This window comes from Trichosurus vulpecula, chromosome 7, assembly GCF_011100635.1.
Source record: "Trichosurus vulpecula isolate mTriVul1 chromosome 7, mTriVul1.pri, whole genome shotgun sequence".
In the NCBI taxonomy this organism is placed as follows: Eukaryota; Metazoa; Chordata; class Mammalia; order Diprotodontia; family Phalangeridae; genus Trichosurus; species Trichosurus vulpecula.
Window position 1 is genome coordinate 186,163,969 of NC_050579.1, and position 19,798 is coordinate 186,183,766.

Sequence of the window (19,798 nt, forward strand, 5' to 3'; positions counted from 1 at the left end):
ATACATATTGATTTTCCATTCCCACTACCACCTCAATGCTAGTCTTATCACTTTGTGCCTGACTAGTACAATAACATAACTGGTTTCCCATCCTTCAGTCTTCTTTCCAAACCATCTTGCACAGTGAAGTTAATCTTCCTGAAACACAATTTCCTGCTGAAAACAATTCTGATCATGTCTACTCTTTGTTTAAAAGATCTCTACTGGCTTCCTGCTGCCAATAGGAAAAAAAATTCAAATTGTAGCCTCACCTTAAGGACTTTTCACATAATGACTCTATGCTGGCTTATGAACTCTTGAACAAACCTTGTCACTTCCTTCCCTTGCCCTTCTGTTCACAATGGTCCCCCTGCTTGGACTGCCATCCTTTCTCCTTTCTAAATCTTACTTCATTCTTCAAGATCCACCTCAAATGTTACTGCCTTCAAAAATGCTGGGGAAACTTGATTTGTTGTTTTCTTCAAGTTTCAAACTTTGTACCTTTAAATATCACCTAATACTGTACTTGTTCCTAGTGAATTATGCTACCTTAAAAGACAAGAGATGAAACTGGTCTTTGACTCTCTTAAACTCCCCAGACCTCTTCCTCCCTGTTGCTGAGGCAACTTCTTTTGAGAAACAGTTTTTACTAAGGAGGATAAGGTACACCAATCAGTTGGATATGGAGATACATGGTAATCCTAACAGCCTTACATCTGCACAGAACTTTTAATGTTTTAAAGTGATATCTATTATGCATTTTATCAGTGGACTTGTGTCTCCTAGATGGCTATTTACATTTGGATAAAAACCATTAGTGTTTAATGCTAAATCTGTGAGAAGAGTAAAACTAGCCCAGAAAAGTAGTTAGCTCTTTCAGTTATTAGGTCTCTTGCCATTTGTGTACCCCAGTGGCTGGTGCTGCTAACAGCACTCACCTGCATCCCTGATCCTTCGGAATGTGGGAAACTAAGACTTTATGAGATCAGAGTAAATACGCTAAATGTAAAAGTCTTTATCTTTGCTAGAAACATACTATTGTTTACTGATTAGGAGTAAAAGAAAAGCAATAGTAAGGTTTAAAAATATCACTGATTAATGTGGACAGGTTAGCAAGTTGTGTTTTTTTTGTTGTTGTTGTTTTTATAAACCTACCTTTGAGACTTTTAGTTCATAAAAAGATCTTAAAATTACCTTTTTTATAATGGCACACTCAAGTTGCTAAAACAAGCCTTCATCAACAAGGCTATAAAAATGTAGATTTTAAGGCAATTTGCAATTAGTAGATTGCTATGCATGACATTCCTTACCAATACTTTGGTAGCTTGAGCCGGTTTCCACTGAACAAGTGTGACTCCAGCACACAGCATAAAAACTGAAATCCACTGTAATTTACTGAGTGATCGGTTTAACATTAAAACAGTACATAAAGCAGTACAAGGAATCTTTAGCTGGTAGGTCACCTAGAAAAGAAACAAAAACATAGGATGGAGAGTTAATATAACTCTCTAAATGGCACAAAAACACAAAGAATCTTATTTTAATTTCATTTTCAGAAAATATCTGCAGAACTATTCAAAGAAGCAATCACTTATGTCCAATTCTCTTTTCATTGTGAAAAGATTTAGGATTAATTCCTATGTGATGCAATAATTAAAGTTTTATTGTTTTCATTAAGCCTACTTACCTGGTATACTGCTGCATCCAAATTACTAAGAGCTAAGAAAGCCATATTGTTCTGAACAGCATATACAAGAGATGGTACACTCAACTTCATCAGTTCCTTTGGGCTTCCTAAGACATTTTCTTTTAAAGAAGTCTTGAATCTACCCACACTACCAGTTTCTCTTTAAAAAAAAAAAAAAGAAAAGAAAAGAAAAAGAAAGGAAAAAAGACATTAAATCAAATCTGGATAGCTTTCCTCATACTAAGCATAGTCTATATGTTCTTTTGTGGTTCTCTGATATAATTCAGCAAACATAACTTTAATTACTATCAGGTAATTTCAGAATGAATTAAAAGGAACACTGAAGATAAATGAGACTTCCAACAATACACCAAAGAGAGAATAGCAATATCAAGTTTTATTTTTGGAATGCATAAAAAGATAATAATCATGTTCAGCATCAATTGCCTCTATTCAGAGTTCTAGAGGCTCATCCCTATTCTGAAAATGCTCCAATACTAAGATGAAAGGAAAGTAGAATAGTATACAATGTGTACAACAAATGAATATGAATCATTTTGTATTTCACCCACACCACTTCCCACTCTCCTCTGGTTCCCCAATGCATCATGTCCAAACTGCTAGAACTTTTCCCATCAAGTTGCACATCCTCTATTTTCTCGAAACATCTCTTCATTAGTTTTATTTTTCAAAAAAAATCTTATGTGTTATAGACACTATTTAGTTAGGAATTAGATGTTTCATTATCTGAAGGTTATACCAATGAATTAACATGTCGATTTTGTATAATGTGCTTGATGCATTTGGACAACAGACTCCAAATAATAGGATGAATCCAGGGGATTTGAGAACATCAGAAAATGTTATCATATGAAATTGAAACTAATAACAACACAAATGAATTCAATTAACTATCCAAAAACTCTTCCGAGGAAATCACACACAGAGATAATTTATATATGTGCTGCTAAGAAGGCTAAGGCATTTTCTCAATCTCAGCAAAAGGTTTCAGGTACTTTCTTAAAGAATAAAATACACTTTTTAAACATGACTAATAAAAGATAAGCTGTAATGCTGTAAATTGTTGCATGCTTATTATTAGGAAGCATTACAATAATAGGGATTCTGAAAAGAATTAAAGAATTTCTCAGTGTTTATTCAAATACTTCATCTCACAGGCATTTTAAGCACTGGAAAAGCGTTTTCTGTACTAAAATATCATTCTCCATCCACAGCCTCAGGGGAAGTAGCCCAGAAACAACTTTTCTGATTACGAATTTGATTTCCTAGGTACATTGATACCAAGAGATAGGGCACTTCTAAATAGTCAGCATGAGTATTTTAATCACTCAAAAGGCCTGTCTACCACCGTGCACTAATAACTAGGCATTGTAGCTTAATCAGTTTGTTTTATGCATTTGAACTGATCCATTAGAATCTCTGGATGAACATAAAAAACAAGAGTTCTAGAGCCTATAAAAAGCTGAAGACCAGACTTAGAATTGAAGTGACCCCACAAAGGTGTTGCCTCCTGGTGATATCCTGGCTAAACAACCAGCTATTCTTTCTTTTTTATGACTTAAGTTAGGCAGGTCCTCAGATAATATATACAGTCCTCACTGGAGCCATATACAGTAATCTGGCTCAGTAGCACCTACAAGTGCTTATGCTTTGCTGGAATAGCCTTCAATAAGGGAGACAACATGTAAATAACTAGGTACTTAAAAGATGTATAAAAAGATTAGGGATTCTTAACCTCTTCCCCGTCATAACCCCCAGACCTCGTCTCAGAATAATATTTTTAAATGGATAAAATACGTCAGATTACAAAGAAAAACAATTATGTTGAAATATAGTTGTCTAAATAGTAAGTTTCTGACCCCAGGTAAGAATTCCTGGGGTAGATAGAAGGTGATCTCAGAAGAAAGGCACTAACATCTGCTGGGACTGGGAAAAGCTTCCTACAGAAGATAGGATTTTAACTGAGTCTTGATAAAAGCCAGTGAACTTAAGAGGTGGCATTCCAAGCACAGTGTCTATTGACCACAAAGGCAAGGAGTCAGGAGGTGGAGTGTCATGTGTGAGGGAGAGCAAGCAGACTAGTGTGGCTACATCACAGATTAAGTAGAAAGGAGTAGGGAACACTATGAGAGCACTAGAATGGGAGAGACCAGCCAGGTTCTGAAGAACTTTAAATGTCCAAAAGAGGTAGTGGGCACTTAGTAAATGCTTGCTAACTGACTCATTCTGGAGATGACTGAGATGACATGGCAGAACCTGTGCTTTAGGAAAATCACTTTGGCAGCTGAAATCAGGATGTATTAGAGAGATACTTGAGGCAAGGTGAACAATTAGAAGGCCAATGCAATAGTTTGGGAGAGGTAATAAGGGCCTAAAAGATGGTGGTGGCTGTGTAAATGGGCATTCCTTCAAGACTCAATTCAAATGTCACCTATAAGAGGCTTTTCATGGTCCCCCTAATTCCTAATTTTTCCCCTTCTACTCTTTATATATCTTCTACGTACCTAGTTATTTATTGTTTCCCTCATTAGAATGTATGCTTCTTGAAGGGAGAGACTTTTGTTTGTTTATTTATTTATTTTTACCTTTTTCTGTATCTCTGATACTTCTTAGCACAGTGTCTGGCACAACATACACCAAATACCTATTGACTGACTTGACAGATTAGAAAGTAGAGTCAAAGAAAACATGAGATTTTAGAGAACAGGTGATTAGGTGAATGATGACAGAAATAAAGAATTCAGGATAAAGTTTTTTGGGGAAAAGTGGTAAAGTTTTACAGAAATTGAGTTTAAGGTGTCCTTGGATAATCCACTTAGAGATGTCCAATAGGCGATTAGAAATATGGATGTTAAATTCTGAGTATAAGCAAATACAATAAAGGTCAAATGTATCTACAATCTACAAAAAAAATTATAGAATTTTAGTACTGAAAGGGACTTTAACAATTATTTAACCCAACTTCCTGGTTTGGTAGATAAGAGCCAAAAAAGGTTGTGACTGGGAATCTTTTTTCAAAGTCCTATATGTAATATTATTCATGTGGGTGCTATTTGGCCTTTGAGAGCTTCTGGCCAAAAAATTCACCAGCCTGCATTCAAAGTAGTAATGAGCTACTCCAAAGTAGGCTTGTTCTTGGACAAGACATATAGTACAACATTGGGCCTAGAATTGAAGCTTTTCCACCTAGTACCTGACAGGGATTATGAACCATTGGCAAAGTTATGGAGAATCCAATCATTTCTATGACATGCTGGTTATTATAGAAAATGACTTTTAATGAATACAGGCTGTGTGCTAAGATTGGGTCCTAAAGATAACAAGCGGGTAAGGAATGCAAGGCAATGCCCCTTTTAGACACAACCTTCTTCTGTCCTAAGGTCCAATAATCCACATAAATTTATATGCTGACAATGTATAATAGTCAAATTTAGGCTCATAGCAGATTTGAAGGCTCTACACAGGTATGCAGCTTGTAATACCACCCAGAAGGCTCCACCAGAACAGTTAATATGGGGTTGCTGAAAGAATGGGATTTGCCCTTCTCCTAGTGGTAGAATTCTGAAAAAGAATCAGAGGTCCTTTCTCCCAAGAGAACAAAGATGTATTTTTTACAATTAATGAAACTGGTAACAGATCAAAAATTGAAAATATCCTTTAATGACATATGTTCTTAAGGAGCCTACCCTGGCGAGGTAGAGAGGGGAATGGAAATAATCTCATGATTATTCCAGGGCTCATACAGACTTCACTCGAAGACTTCCAATGAAAGAGAAGCCACTACATACCATGAAAGGCCACTCTACTTTTAAATATTTCTGTTTATTGGAAAGCTTTTCCTTATATCAACCCTAAGTCTGCCTTTTACCAACTGATACATGCTGCTCCTAGTTCTGCCTTCTGGAACCAAAGAGAACAAGTCTAGTTTTACACACGAAGGCCCTTCAAAGACTGAAAAGGATTATCAAGCATTCCCCACGTCTTCTCATCTCCAGCCTACACATTTCCATTTCCTTCATTTAACCCTTATATGGCATGATCTCAAGGTCCTTCACTGTCCTGTTTGCCCTACTGTCTCCAGCCTTATCAAAGGCCTTCCTAAAATATGGTGCCTAAACTCAACACAATACCCCAGGTGTGGTCTGACCAGGGAAGAGTATGGACTTTGACTTTCCTAGTCCTAGACACTATGCCTTTTTTTTTAATCAAATATATGTCTTTCATTTTTTAATAATTATTTCTTTTTATTTTTAACATTCACTTCCATAAGATACTGAGTTTTGAATTTTCTCCCCCACCCTCTCTTCCCCCCTCCCCAAGACAGCATGCAATCTGATATAGACTCTACTTACATACACTCACATTAAACATTTTCACATTAGTCGTGATGTAAAGAAGAATTAGAACTAACGAGAGGAACCACGAGAAAGAACAAAACAAAACAACAAAAGAAAAGGAGAGCAAATAGTAGGCTTCCATCTGCATTCAGACTCCAAAGTTCTTTCTCTGGATGTGGATAGCATTTTCCATTGTTAGTCTGTTGGAGTTGTCTTAGATCCTTGCATTAATGAGAAGGGCTAATTCTGTCAAGGTCAGTCACCACACAATGTGGCTGTTACTGTATATGATGTTCTGGTTCTGCTCATTTCACCCTGCATCAGTTCATATAAATATTTCCAGGTTTTTCAGAAGTCTGTCTGCTCATCATTTGTTATAGCGCAATAGTATTGCATTATATTCATATACCACAGCTTGTTCAGCCATTCCCCAACTGATGGACATCCCCTCAATTTCCAATTCTTTGCCACCACAAAAGGACCTACTATAACACCATGCCTCTCTTAATGTAGTCTATGTCTGTATCAGCCTTCTTGGCTGCCATGTCATAGTGGTAATTCATATTGAGCTTTTAGTCCACCAAATTCACATATCTTTTTCAGACGAACTGCTGTCTAGCCATGCCCCCTTCAATTTGTACTTATGAAATTGATTTATTTTACCCAAGTGGGTTCAAATATAGGTGGCTTCATAGTGTTTCTAAAAGCCTTGGAGTCATCTGCAGTGAAATTCATGGGAGAAGTGTTAAGAGAGAAAAGTAGTCAGGGCAGACTCTTGGGGAAGACCCACAGGTAGGAAGCACGATATGAATAATAAGCTAGCAACGGAGACTAAGTAGTCCTCATACAAGTTAAGAGGAGAATCAGAGTATACCCTTCTGGGTGCATAAAAATCAAAGAAGAAAAGAGTATCCAAGAGGAAAGGATGGTCAGCAGTGTGAAATGCTGCAGAGAGATTAAAAAAAAAATGAGAAGTGCAAGAAAGATCATCAGATTAGGCAATTAAGAAATTATTGGTAAATTCAAAGAAAAGTTTCAGTTGAGTGATCATGTGAAAAACCAGAATGAAAGCTTGAAAAAGATGATAAGGTCTACTGAAGGTTTCTTAAGGATGGAGGAAATTTGGACATGTTTGTAGGCAGCAAGGAAAGAACCAGTAAACAAGGCTTAAACAAAGATTGAGGAGAAAAGGAACACTTAGGACAACACAGGAATAAATATTACCTAATAATTCATACCTAGATGTAGCATTTTAAAAGATGAAGAAACTTTTCTCACAATAATCTTATTGTACATAATAAGGGCTTAATAAATATTTGTTAAAATTAGGTAAATAGTACAAGTAGTATAGTACTATCGCCATTTCACAGATAAGGAAAAGAGACTTAGGGGGTTTTAGGTGACTGGGTAAGTCACATAGCTAATAAATGTCAAGGCCAGGATACAAATTCAAATCTACTGACTTTAAAAGAAATGTCATATGAGGTTTTAAATCTAATTCATCCATTTCGTCATATAGCCAAACTTTATTTGCTTCTTTTATCTCTATCCTGATGACTCTCAAATCTACCTATCCTGTCCCAAACACTCTGTTAACCTCCAATATCACATCTCCAGATGTGTCCAAAATGGAACTCATTATCTTTCCCCCAATCCCTCTCCACTTCCTACCTTCCCTGTTACTGTAAAGGGCAATATCACCCTCTTAGTCCCTCAAGCTCAAAACCTAAGACTCCTCTTGGATTCCTTGATTTCTTTCACCCCCTCCCACCCCCATATCCAAGTTTTTGTCTGTTGATTTCACCTTTGCAGCATCACTCCAATATGCCCCTTCCCTCATCTGACACTGCCACCATGCCACTGTCCACCCTCGCTATGTCATATCTAGACTACTCTCTGTTGGTGGGTCTGCCTGCCTCAAGTTTTTCCCCACTGCAATCCACCCCCCCATTTAGTCACCAAAGGGGCATCACCTCCCTACTTAATAAACTCCAGTGGCTTCCTATTGGCTTCAGTAGCAAATACAAAATCTGTGTTTGGCATTCAAAGCCCTTCAAAACCTAGCCCTTTACAGTCTTCTTACACCTTACTTCTCAACATGTACTATTCCATCCAGTGAAAATGGTGTCCAAGTTGTTCCATAAACAAAACACTCCTTCTCTTGCACAGACCTTGCTGTCCCCCATGCCTACACTCTCCTCTCCTCCAACTACTGAACTCTCTGGCTTCCTTTAAGTCTCAACTAAAATCCCACCTTCTACGGGAAGCCCTCTTAATTCCAGTGCCTTGCCTTGGTTAATTATTTTCTATTTATCCTGTACGTAGCTTGCTTTGTACATGCTTACATGTTTAGATTTGTAAGATGTCTGAGAGCTGGGGCTGTCTTTTGTCTTTTTGTATCCTCAGCACTTAACACAGTGCCTAGAATGTAGTAGGCACTTAATAAATGTTTATTGATTGATTCCCTCAACTATCAGCTGCAATACCCTCTTCCCATTACATATTTATCAATTTGTGAGGCAACATAGTTCGGTGGAAAGAGAACTGGATAAGGAATCAAGCGACCTGGATTCAAATCCTAGTTCTGTTACTGGCAGAGATCTGTCCAAGGTCACACAGATAATACCTCTCAGGGCCTCAGGCTCCTTATCTTTAAAATGAAGGAGTTAGAGTCATTGACCTTTTAAAGTCCCTTCTAGCTCTAAAGTTATGATTCTATGTTATCCTAGAGGGGATCCCAGATTCCAAAATTTTTAAAAGGCAAAAAAAATTAATTGAGTAAAAAAAAAATTGGAAAGCTAATTTTGGACAGAGGTGCCAATCTTAATAGCAAAACAAGTGCTGGTACAAAGTGTTATGTTATAAAAGGATGATCTTATATAGTATTGATGAAAAAAAGGAAATCTAAACTGTCAGTTTCCTAAATAGTTTTCCTAAATTAATTCCCTAAATTAAATCCTTAATTAATCTGTTAGGTTCATTCCACAGGGTGTCCCTAAAGTCTGGACACATAGGCAATGTGCAGTTACTGCACTGAGTTCACGTGAATCTTGCAAAGCGCATCAACCTTTGCATCGCAAATGATGGAAATCATATTGAAGATGTTTTTTGTTAATATTCCAATTAAATAAAATGTTGTTGAAAATTTCATTCATTTCATTTCTTGAAAATATGCATTTTTGGTTATGTGTCCAGACTTTAGGAACACACTGTAGAGAGGAATATCATAAATCTAAAACTGGAGTGAATAGAAAGGAGTCAAGAGGGAATACTGAAAACTGATGAAAAAAATCCACTTTAATAAAGGGTTTTCCAATTGTATTGTATGATGGCCTCAAAGATTTTCACAACCTGCCCCCCCCCAAATCAACACATAATAAATTTACCCTGTTTGGAGAAATTAGGTTGATCCTAAAGGGATGACAGAAACCTTTAAGCATCTGAAGGGCTGTATCACATGTAAGAATTAGACTTCTTTTGTTTGGAACCAGAGAAAACCATGCGTAGAAATTACAGAGAAACAGACTTAAAGCTTTATATAAGGAAAAACCTCCTTATGATTACAGGGGTTCCTAACCTAGGGTCCATAGAAACCTAGAGAGTCTGTGGAAAGATTTCAGGGTTCTGATAATGTGGACAGGTAAAAAATACACCTCTATTTCAATACAACTGCTTTCTTTTGGAGTACTTTGATTTTACTTTATGCATTTAAAAACATGATTCTGAGGTAACCATTGGCTTCAGATTGCCAAAGGGGCCCATCACACAAAAATGATCAAGATCCTCTGAGTTAGTGTAATCTCAAATTAATGGGTTCTCCCTCAGTAGAGGTTTGCAAGCAAAAGTTATATAACTACTTCTTAGGTATATTTTAGAGCAGCTTCCTAATCTAGTACAAATTGGCCTATGTAGCCTCCTGAGAGGTGTCTTCCAACTGAAATTTAGTGTTTATTCCTCTCTTCTAGCACTTTACTTCTTGAAATCACAACGTTAAGAACAACCTATACCATTTCCTACATCAGTTGGTCAATAAGCATCTTATGCACTTACTATGTGTCAGGAACTGTGCTAAGCACTTAGGGACAGAAAAGCAAAATGTCCAAAGAATATCCAATTATATATATGTGTATATATATATATATAAAGTATATATATATATATATATATATACATATATATATATATATATAATTATATAAAATGCCATCAATTTGCCCATTGATTGGGAATTTGCTATATTATTCTTATTGAATAAAAACTTTTAGATAATTTTGTTAACTGAAAAGTTTGGGGGATTTAATTTATGAATAAAAAGAATCTAAGCTACAATCAATTGCTTTTTTCAAAAACTGGGGTCTGAAATTAAGGATTCATAGCTTTAGAAAGGACCTTATGTTTACCATTACATCTTACACATGAAGGGCCAAAGGGATAAGTAATTTTCCTAAAGTCACAAAGGTAATAAGTAGCCAAGCTGAGATTTGAACACTGGTACTCTTATCAAAATCCAGTGCTTTTTCCATAACAATATGCTGTGTACTTTAATTCCAACTCCTCAGTAAACAATCAATTTTTGCATATTTAAGGTCTTTATATTTTTGGCACATTATATAATATTTTAGATTGTAAATTTTTCATTACCGTATCCCATTTCAATAGCTACTTTTCTGAGAATTATAGATGTTTACTAGGCAAAATCACATAGGTCTGTAAATTCTATCCAAGATACCAAATTTTACTGAAAAATTTTAAGAACATATGCCAATTTTGAAAACTTTTGTTGGTCACCATTTTGCTTGAAAGCAGCTGCCCAAGCCACCAATCAAACTTAAAAGTATACCCTGACATCTTTTTATCATCATGTCAAATCTAGTTATAACTTCTACCTTCTTCCAAAGTTATGGTAGGATGAACAAAATTTAAATGACGAATGGTCCAAATGAAATAGAAACCTCTGTTAATTCACCTAACATACATTTATAGCTTATATAGTTTCAAACTCTTTTTCAGAAAAACCTCACAAGATCTGTGAAGTATGATGAAAAAAAGTTATATAATATATATAATATATAATGGTTGACAAATACATGACAAACCCATCCACTATGCTGTGTTAGAAGAACACAGTACATTTAGCCAACATGGAAACCCTTCAGTGATTGGTCAGAATCAATCACATAACCAAAAAGTTGGCCTAGGATCATTCATAAATATAACAATAAGGTAAAATGCAAAAGTGGCCAGGTTTTTTTTCCCCCACAGAGTACATATAAAGTAAATGGTATCCATTCAGCTTTTATTTTTGTTTTAATACGGATGTTTTTGACAAGAAAGCAAAAGTATTTATAAAAACTAAGATTTTTCTGATGGAAGAAACATCCATGACCCTATTTCAAGTACCAAGTGTAGAAGAAATGAAAAAATGACAATAGTCATCTCCAATTTGGCTTTATTTCTAGTAACTCTGATGTGACATCTATGTTACTAAATTATTGAATGTAGTTCCCTGATTCAAGAAAAATAAAAATAAAATAACAATTTACAAGCAAAACACAGAATAAAAATCAATACTCTCAGATTTTATGCCAAAATATGTTGAACAATTCCCCAAAATGCTGTCCTACAAAAACAAAAGGCAAAATGAAAATTCTAGAAAAGCATCACAATCAATATTGTTACCAATAATATAATAATTGCTAGAATTTACATAGAGTTGTAAGGTTTGCAAAGTGCTTTACAAATATCTCATTTTATACTCACAATAATCCTGGGCAGTAGATGTTATTTATCATCCCTATTTTACAGAAGATGAAACTGAGGCATGGAGTGGCTGGCTTGCCCAAGGTCATACTGCTAATAATTATATGAATTCGAATCTGAATTCCAGTCTTCCTGACTCCACGTCCAGTGCTCTACCCAATGCACCACCTAGCATCATTACTCAATCTTTTTTGTTATACTACTATATTTGCAATCAAATTGATCTAAAATGCATACAATATTTTATCTTTCTAGAATGTTTTGCCATGAGGGGAAGGGCTACATGAGAATAACTTCAGCAGATAGTAGCCTCAAAGGAATAGACTGTTCTGTTTTGTTTCAAATGCTTGGGGATAATAATGTGTAGACAGGGAACAGACAATATAGTAAGAGAAAAAGAAAAAGAAAGATCAATGGAGCAAGATATTTGATATCTGAGTACTTACTCTGTGCTCAATGCTGTTTCAAATACTGTGCTGGCTATAGAAAAATAAGACATGGTCTCTACTTTTAAGGGATTCGTAATATATGTGAAAAATTAGTTAACAATACAAGATTGAAAACAACTAAGTGCTAGATTGACATAAGCTATAAGCAATACAACAGTGAAGGAAAGCTAAACGAGGGATAGAATTTTCAAGGAAAAGTTCATGAAGAATATGATACTTGAGCCTGGACTTTAAAGGATGGGTAAGGTTGGCCAGGTTGAGAAGGTGGCAAAAAATGTTCCAGATGAAAAATGTTTCCTTTATTTCTTATTAATGTTTCTAATTTCTCTGTAGTTTTTATTAAACGAATTCCCTTGATTCTCTTTAATGACAGAATTTAATGAAATGCAGTTTTAGAGTATTAGGTATTTATTTGAGTAAGCATGGAAAATATTTCCTTATTTGTTGTTGTTCAGTTGTGTCCAACTCTTCATAACCCCATTTGGGGATTTCTTGGCAATGATACTGGAGATGTTTGCCATTTTCTTCTCTAGCTCTTTTTGCAGATAGGAAAATGATGCAGACAGTGTTAAGTGACTTGCCCAGGATCACACGGCTAGTAAGTATCTTAGGTCAGATTTGAATTCATGAAGAGGAGTCTTCCTGGCTGCAGGCCTGGCACTCTGCCCACTGTGCCACCTAGCTGCCTATACAGTACTGGCCAAGTTGGATTTATCATTGTGTCCAAAGGCAATAATAAACATCACTTCAAGGGACCCTTGATCATCTTGTATTGTATTGTTCATGATAAACATTTGCAAAAATATACTTTAATACTAAGCGATTTCAGTGCAAAAGTGGGTATGAGGGAAGACAGCAAAAAATGTTAGAATATATGGTTCAGGCATAACAAGAAAGGGCAAAAACTTTTAGACTACACAGAAGCCTCACATCCATACCGATTATAAACTCTTTCTTTGAGGAGAGGCACTGAACATGGAAAAGTTCAAAAATATCAACCAAGAAAAAATTAAATCAGTCATATTATAAACAGGCAGGTATCAACTAGTTATCTAGGAAATTTCTAAATCCTATCTTGGTATAGAAAAACTTTTTAGGATAGAAAACAAGATGAATAACAAACTAGAAGAATAAAAATGTGGAAATTATAGGGGACGACTGAAGTAATTCCAACCTGATCGGAACAAGCTTTTGAAGCTAAAAATCAGAAATTGATAACAGAATGAGCACTGACATTTGATCACTAGTTCTAAAGAAGTCTAACTGGAATACATAAATCATCACAACAGGGAGACCAAAACAGTCAGGAAATGCCTGATCTCTTTGCTAGCCAGAGAAATATAGCAGCCAAGGGCAATATCAGTTTAAAACATAAACTCATTTGTAGAATCTTACTGAGGAGAGTGGGAAATTGTACATGGTATTTTCTAATAAAATAACAAGAGGCAGTGGAAGGAAAGGAAGTTTACAGAAGCTTGGTGAGATACCCAACTAAACAAAATCTTTCCACAGGTATTTAAGAATGAAATTAAGACAACAAACAAAAAATGGATAAGACTTTCACAACAAACTTCTCTATCACTGGCAGCAAACACACTACATCTGGCCTCTGACCTCACCGTTCCAGACATGCTACATGATTAAGTCGAAATGTCAATGAGGAAAACAAAAATGAGAAGAGCAACAGAACAATATCAAGTATATAGGGAGGAAATCCCTACCAAATATAACACTATTTTGAGGCGTAAATGCACAGCAAATGCTTGGAAAAAATGTCAGACCTTATTTTGAAAAAAGGCGAGCAACGCCATATCAAAACTAATAACATTCCAATGTATACAAAATTTTATGAGAATGATCTACACACTTATCAGTGGCATCTTTGATGAAGATGTGGAAAGGCATTGATAGGTTTTTCCAAATGTTATTCCACAGAGGTGTAACAACAACGCTGCTTGCTGCTACTATGGCCACCTACACTAACAGCACCAGCACACAGGAGGGCTGCCAGCATAGACTCTTTGATCTGCTTTTCTAAGGCAAGCAACTTTAAGGGGTTAACAATCTTACTTTAATTAAGAATACATATACCATTCACTTAGTTCAAGGGGAAAAGCCAGCACCCTGAACTTCAGAGCAAAAACAAACAGAAATTACAAACAGAGACACTATAAATACTTCTGTCCAACCAAATCACAATACATAGTTACCAGGGAAGCACCAACATCTGGGTTTTCAAATGGGAGAGGGAGGCCTGCTTCAGAGTCTTGTCACCAACACTCTTTCAATGATTGTGCCCCCAAAGGCAAAACACCAACATCAGAGCTCTTATACCTTGTTCAGGACCCTGAGGGCTCAGAGCCTATTTAGCAAAAAGGTGTGGGGCCTGGGCCCTCACGCCTAGTTAGTGAAAGGGTATGGGCCTAGCTCTACTCAGGCCTCCCTCTAATCAGGCCTCCCTTTGTTGGCCCCACCTGAGACCTATTCAATGCGTGGGACAGATCTTTCACTTACAGATTGGCCTTACAAAGAGGGTTACTTTTATAGTCACACACCTGAATGAAAAGTGAAACAAATACAAGATCCCAATATGCTTACAGAGTATAAAAAAGTATTTTACTCAGTAGAGGAAAACAACAACAAAACATCCTCGAGGTGTCTTTCATAAATATGCTGAAATCATACAAGGTCCCTCGAAAGATGTAATAGCTGTGTATCTTTGTGTGATAGTCTCTGATTATTAATACCAAGTAAGGCATATATACATGCACCAAAGATGATTACCATCACAATGGGAAAGGCCCAATGAAGAAGATCTCTTATATACGTTCCTGTTTGCAGAGGATATGATGCTGATTGCATCAAAATCTGCAACATTACAGAACCTCCTAAATGATATCCATGATCCCTCATAAGAATTCAGCAAAGCCTAGTGGATAAAGAATTACAAGTCCAGTAGTATCCAAAATGGGATGTGTAAGACAATCCACTGGGATAAAAAAATGACAATCCTACATATTTATCCAAAAATCAGAAAGAAATTAGGCTGTACTAATATTTAATAGCTAGATTCCCACTGGAGACATCACTCAGTCCATTTGTTGGAGGGTCATATGTCATATCATCACAGGCTATATGATCTGAAAATTAAAATTTTAATACAAAGATGAAGACTGAGTTAATATCTGCAGGATTGCATTTTTACTTTATAAAAGAATCTACAAAATTAATTAGACTTGCTCTTTTGTTTATATTTATCCATTATTAGCACCAACTAATCACTGAAGATTTTCTTTTACGTGAATGCTTGGCAACAAACACAAGTGGTGCTGAAATATTACAAAATGAATAACTTTTTTGAATCTAAGGATTTATCAGGGAACAATTCAGTTGACATGTGCACTATCGGTAGAAGAGAAATGATGGGTAAAACTTCTGGCACCTTATTCTATCAAGGCAGTGACACCAAATTATACTAATGGTCATTATAACCTTTACTGTCATGCATTTGAAGTTTTAAAAAATTCCAGTTTTACTTTAAAATGTTTAAAGTGTTTTGAAGAAGCGACACAATTTTGTCAAATCTTAACCCCTCGGGTATGCATCTTTTTAATATTCTATGTGATGAAATGGAAAGTATGCAAAAAGCACTTCTGCTGCATACCAAAGTATGATGATTGTCTCAAGGAAAATCATTTGTACAATTGTTTGAGTTGTGAGCTGAACTATCTACATTTTTCATGAAATACCATTTTTACCTTATTACCTTAAAGAACAACTAAAAGAACTAGTTAGGTATTTGGAAGACATTTTCTCAAAAATAAATGAAGTGACACTGTCATACAAATTAAAAATAACCAACAGTACTTGTTACCAATTACAAAAGTTGAGCTTTCATGTGAAATTTGGAAAACTTGTATCTACCACCTTGAGCTTAACAGGTTCCCAACATTAAAGATTTTTTTCCTATGAGATCAGAGGTGATATTAACGAATGAGTTTTTTCCTATTATATAATGAAGTGTGTCAGTATTTGGAAGAGCTACATAATTCAGTGAAACAACTCAGGGGGCAGCTGTGTGATGCAGTGGATAGACTATCCAACCTGGAGTCAGTAAGACCTGAATTCAAGTATTTCCTCAGATACTTACTAACTGGTGTGAATTAGGCAAGTCACTTAATCTCTGCCTCTGTTTTCTCAACTGTAAAATAGGGATTATAAGAGCACCTACCTCACAGGGTTGTTGAGAGGATCAAATGAGATAACTATAAAGCACCAAGCACAGTCCTGGCACATAGTAAGCAGTATATAAAAGTTATTATTATTATTAACAATATTTTCCAAACATTTTTGATGTTACAAAATCAGGTATAAGCTCAAAGTACAAGACAGACCAATGAATTTTAATATAACAAGGTATAAAAAGTTCATTGATATGATTTCAGATTCCACAGTGCAACTAACCTATAAAAAACAACCATTTCCTGAGTTTGGGTGTAGTATCAAAGAAGAATATCCACAATTATCTGAAAAAGCAATTAAAACACTTCTCCCTTTTCCAATGATCTATCTGTATAAGGCTAGATTTTCTTAATATATTTCAACCAAAGCACCTTATCACAACATACTGAATACAAAAGCATATATAAGAATCTAGCTATCATCTTTTAAGCCAGACATGAAAGAGAATAGCAAATATGTGAAATTCCATTCATCTCACTAATTTTTTTTGTTTTGGAAGTTATTTTTTCACAAAATATTATTTGTTAACATGTAATATGTTTATTATTTTAAGTGAATTAATAAATATTTTTAAATTTATCAGCTTTAATTTCTAACACAGTAAATATCAACAGCTATAACATATAAACAAAAGTTCCTGGGGATCCTCAATAATTTTTAAGAGTGTAAAAGGGCCCTGAGACCAAAAAGTTTGAGAACTATCTCCCACCCACCATGTTATGTGAACTCCCTTGACAGGAGAATATAGACAAGAGTCATATAGGATGGGTAGGCACAGATGGGCTGATATCTGCATTGTTGGAGGGAATACCCATATCAATGAGATCACAGAGCCATCAAAATACTGAAGTACTTTTAAATTCAACAAATCTCAAAATGTGAATTCAAGAAAACTCAAAAAAATGTTTTAAAAATAATCATACATCACCTACTGTGCACAAGTCATTCAAGGATGTGAGATACAAGGATCGAACACAAACACAGTTCTTGTCCTCGAGGGGTTTCCAATCTAGTAAACAACAGTACTAAGTATATAATACCAAGACATGTCTCATTTTAATTTTATACAAGAATTAACAAAGTGGTGTTGTATTTTTTCTTTTGGAAATAAGAAGTTTACATCTACAGAAGCCCTTTATTTGTGCCAATAAGGATTATTAATATTTACCCTCTAAGTTAGTTGTTTCTATAAATGAAGACACTAGTGAAAGGCAAAAAAACTCAGGTCAAATTCAATGTGCATTATTGTTTCCAGATTACTAATGCTGGAACACATTACCTTCCGCTTAACAGAGAGGTAGAGAGCTATGGATGCAGATTATATCGTCAGTCATGGTTGCTGCGTTAAACCATTCTGCTTAACCACCCCTCGCCCCTCCCAATTATAAGGAAGAATGGCATAGTGAAAAGAGGTCTGGCTTCAATTTCTGCTTCTGACATATACTAAATATGGAGTCATGGGCAAGACACATAACTTCTTAGTGCTCCAGGCAACTCTCTAAAACTACAAGTTACAGAACCATTGCCAACCTGCATCAGTGGGAGAAGTGTCCACACCAGAAGTTCCTCAAACCAATGAAATTACAGATCTAAGACCAGAAAAAAAATATTAGGGTATTATTGGGAGGGGGAGAATCACTGGGAAATGAATATGGCATAAAAATTAAAATGTATTAATACAGAATTCTCAAAGTAAGTTAGCTATTTTTAAACTACAATTTAGTTGAAATTATGCTACAATATTGTTTTTCAGATAATTCTGAAAACTAATCAAGGTAATTTAAGATCAGTTGCTAGCTATTTGTTTTTCTAATTATGCTACAGCTATCAAAACAGACCATTTAAATCTGTGTCATTACTGATGACATTTGCATGCAGAAGAGGAAGTAAATATCCAGGTCATGTAGTTTTAGAACAAATACAACCTCTGTATTGTTTGCTGTTCTCGGTATCTACAAAAGTTACATAAACTCACACGTAGCAGGAAGTAGATTATCATAAAAGTCGTATGTGCTTTGGGTGTGTTCAGGCACAAACAATAAATTTTACATTGCATCTTAGTATCATTTATCTAGTTAAAGGAAAAAAATGATTCTGATAACTTCAGAGTCCTGTGTTCCTTGTGAATTAGTGGAGTAATCTCTCAAATATCTGTATTTCTATAATGAATCTATTCAGGATCTATGCCTTCTCTCCTGCTGCTTTTGGGGCAAGAGGCAAAACATCAATTTTTCCAAGTTTTTTATGAAAAGAATCTGTTGGAGAAGATAGTTGTCACTAAAAGTCACAATGTTTTAGGTTGTTTATGGGTTTTAATTATACAGTGGTTTCCTCTCTTTTCCTAATGCCATCAGTAATATGGTAATAAATTTATTTAATAGATAAATCTGTATTTACAAGTTACTACTTATTACGGCAGTCATTGGATTGTATATATACTCAAATAAGATAGAGCTGAGTAAGTATCAGGACAGGAAAAAGAACTATCAAAAAATTTAATTTTATATTCTTTTTTGAAATATCCTTAAGGCTATTGTATATTCGGAAAAAAGGTTTTTGCTTTCATTCTTGAATATAATTTTTTAAAAAGGCAGACAACTCTTTAGTGTTTTGTGAAAGCTCTAATTTTTGTTAGCTCTTTCTAAAATTTTAAAAAATTGAGTAAAAGTAAACTGAGACTACTGTGGGATGCGATCAAATTAAATAAGTTTTTTTTTTAATACTTGAAACCAACAAAATTTGAAGTCAACAAAATATTTAAAATATTTTTAATGTTCTGCTAATAACTGTCATTCATTATTACTATAAGTAAGGTTTCAGCAATCCCATAGAACACAAAGAAGGATATTCTCTGTCCTATATTAACTATAGGTATATAACAGTTTATAGTTTGCAAAGAATCTATCAAGTCATAAGAAGAGAATGCTTTTTAAAATTCATTTTAGTGTAATGTATATATAATTTAGATAATGAAGACAAAGGCAACATACATACACACATTAAATATTACTGTCCACTATATATAGGGTGTGTACACACCTATATATGTGTACCTACATACACCTATCTAATCTATATGCCTGTGTATAGTGGACACTAATATTTTATGATGTTACCTATGAAGTTGGCAAATATCTATCAATATTCTGCTGAAATCTACATAGGCAATATATAAAGCCTGTTTAATGCTCCTTTTGAGATAAAAGCACCCTGGGAAAAATCACTGAACAGAGTCTGAAGACAGTAATTCTGATCCCAGTTCTGCCCTTCTGGCCACATGACCTTGAGTAAATCACTAGACCTATTTCAGGGCACTTAGTTTC

The 19,798-nt window shown here is 35.2% G+C and overlaps 1 protein-coding gene across 1 annotated transcript in view; it reads right to left on the reverse strand.

Moving 5' to 3' along the window:
• The window catches only part of SLC35A1 (solute carrier family 35 member A1), a 47,900-nt gene that overhangs the window by 8,724 nt on the left and 19,378 nt on the right, over nucleotides 1-19,798 (reverse strand). The window contains exons 3-4 of the mRNA XM_036768752.1: nucleotides 1,667-1,826; nucleotides 1,290-1,442 (exon numbers count right to left, since the gene is read on the reverse strand). Coding sequence (XP_036624647.1) covers nucleotides 1,290-1,442; nucleotides 1,667-1,826 — 313 coding nt within the window. The remainder of the gene's footprint in view (nucleotides 1-1,289; nucleotides 1,443-1,666; nucleotides 1,827-19,798) is intronic.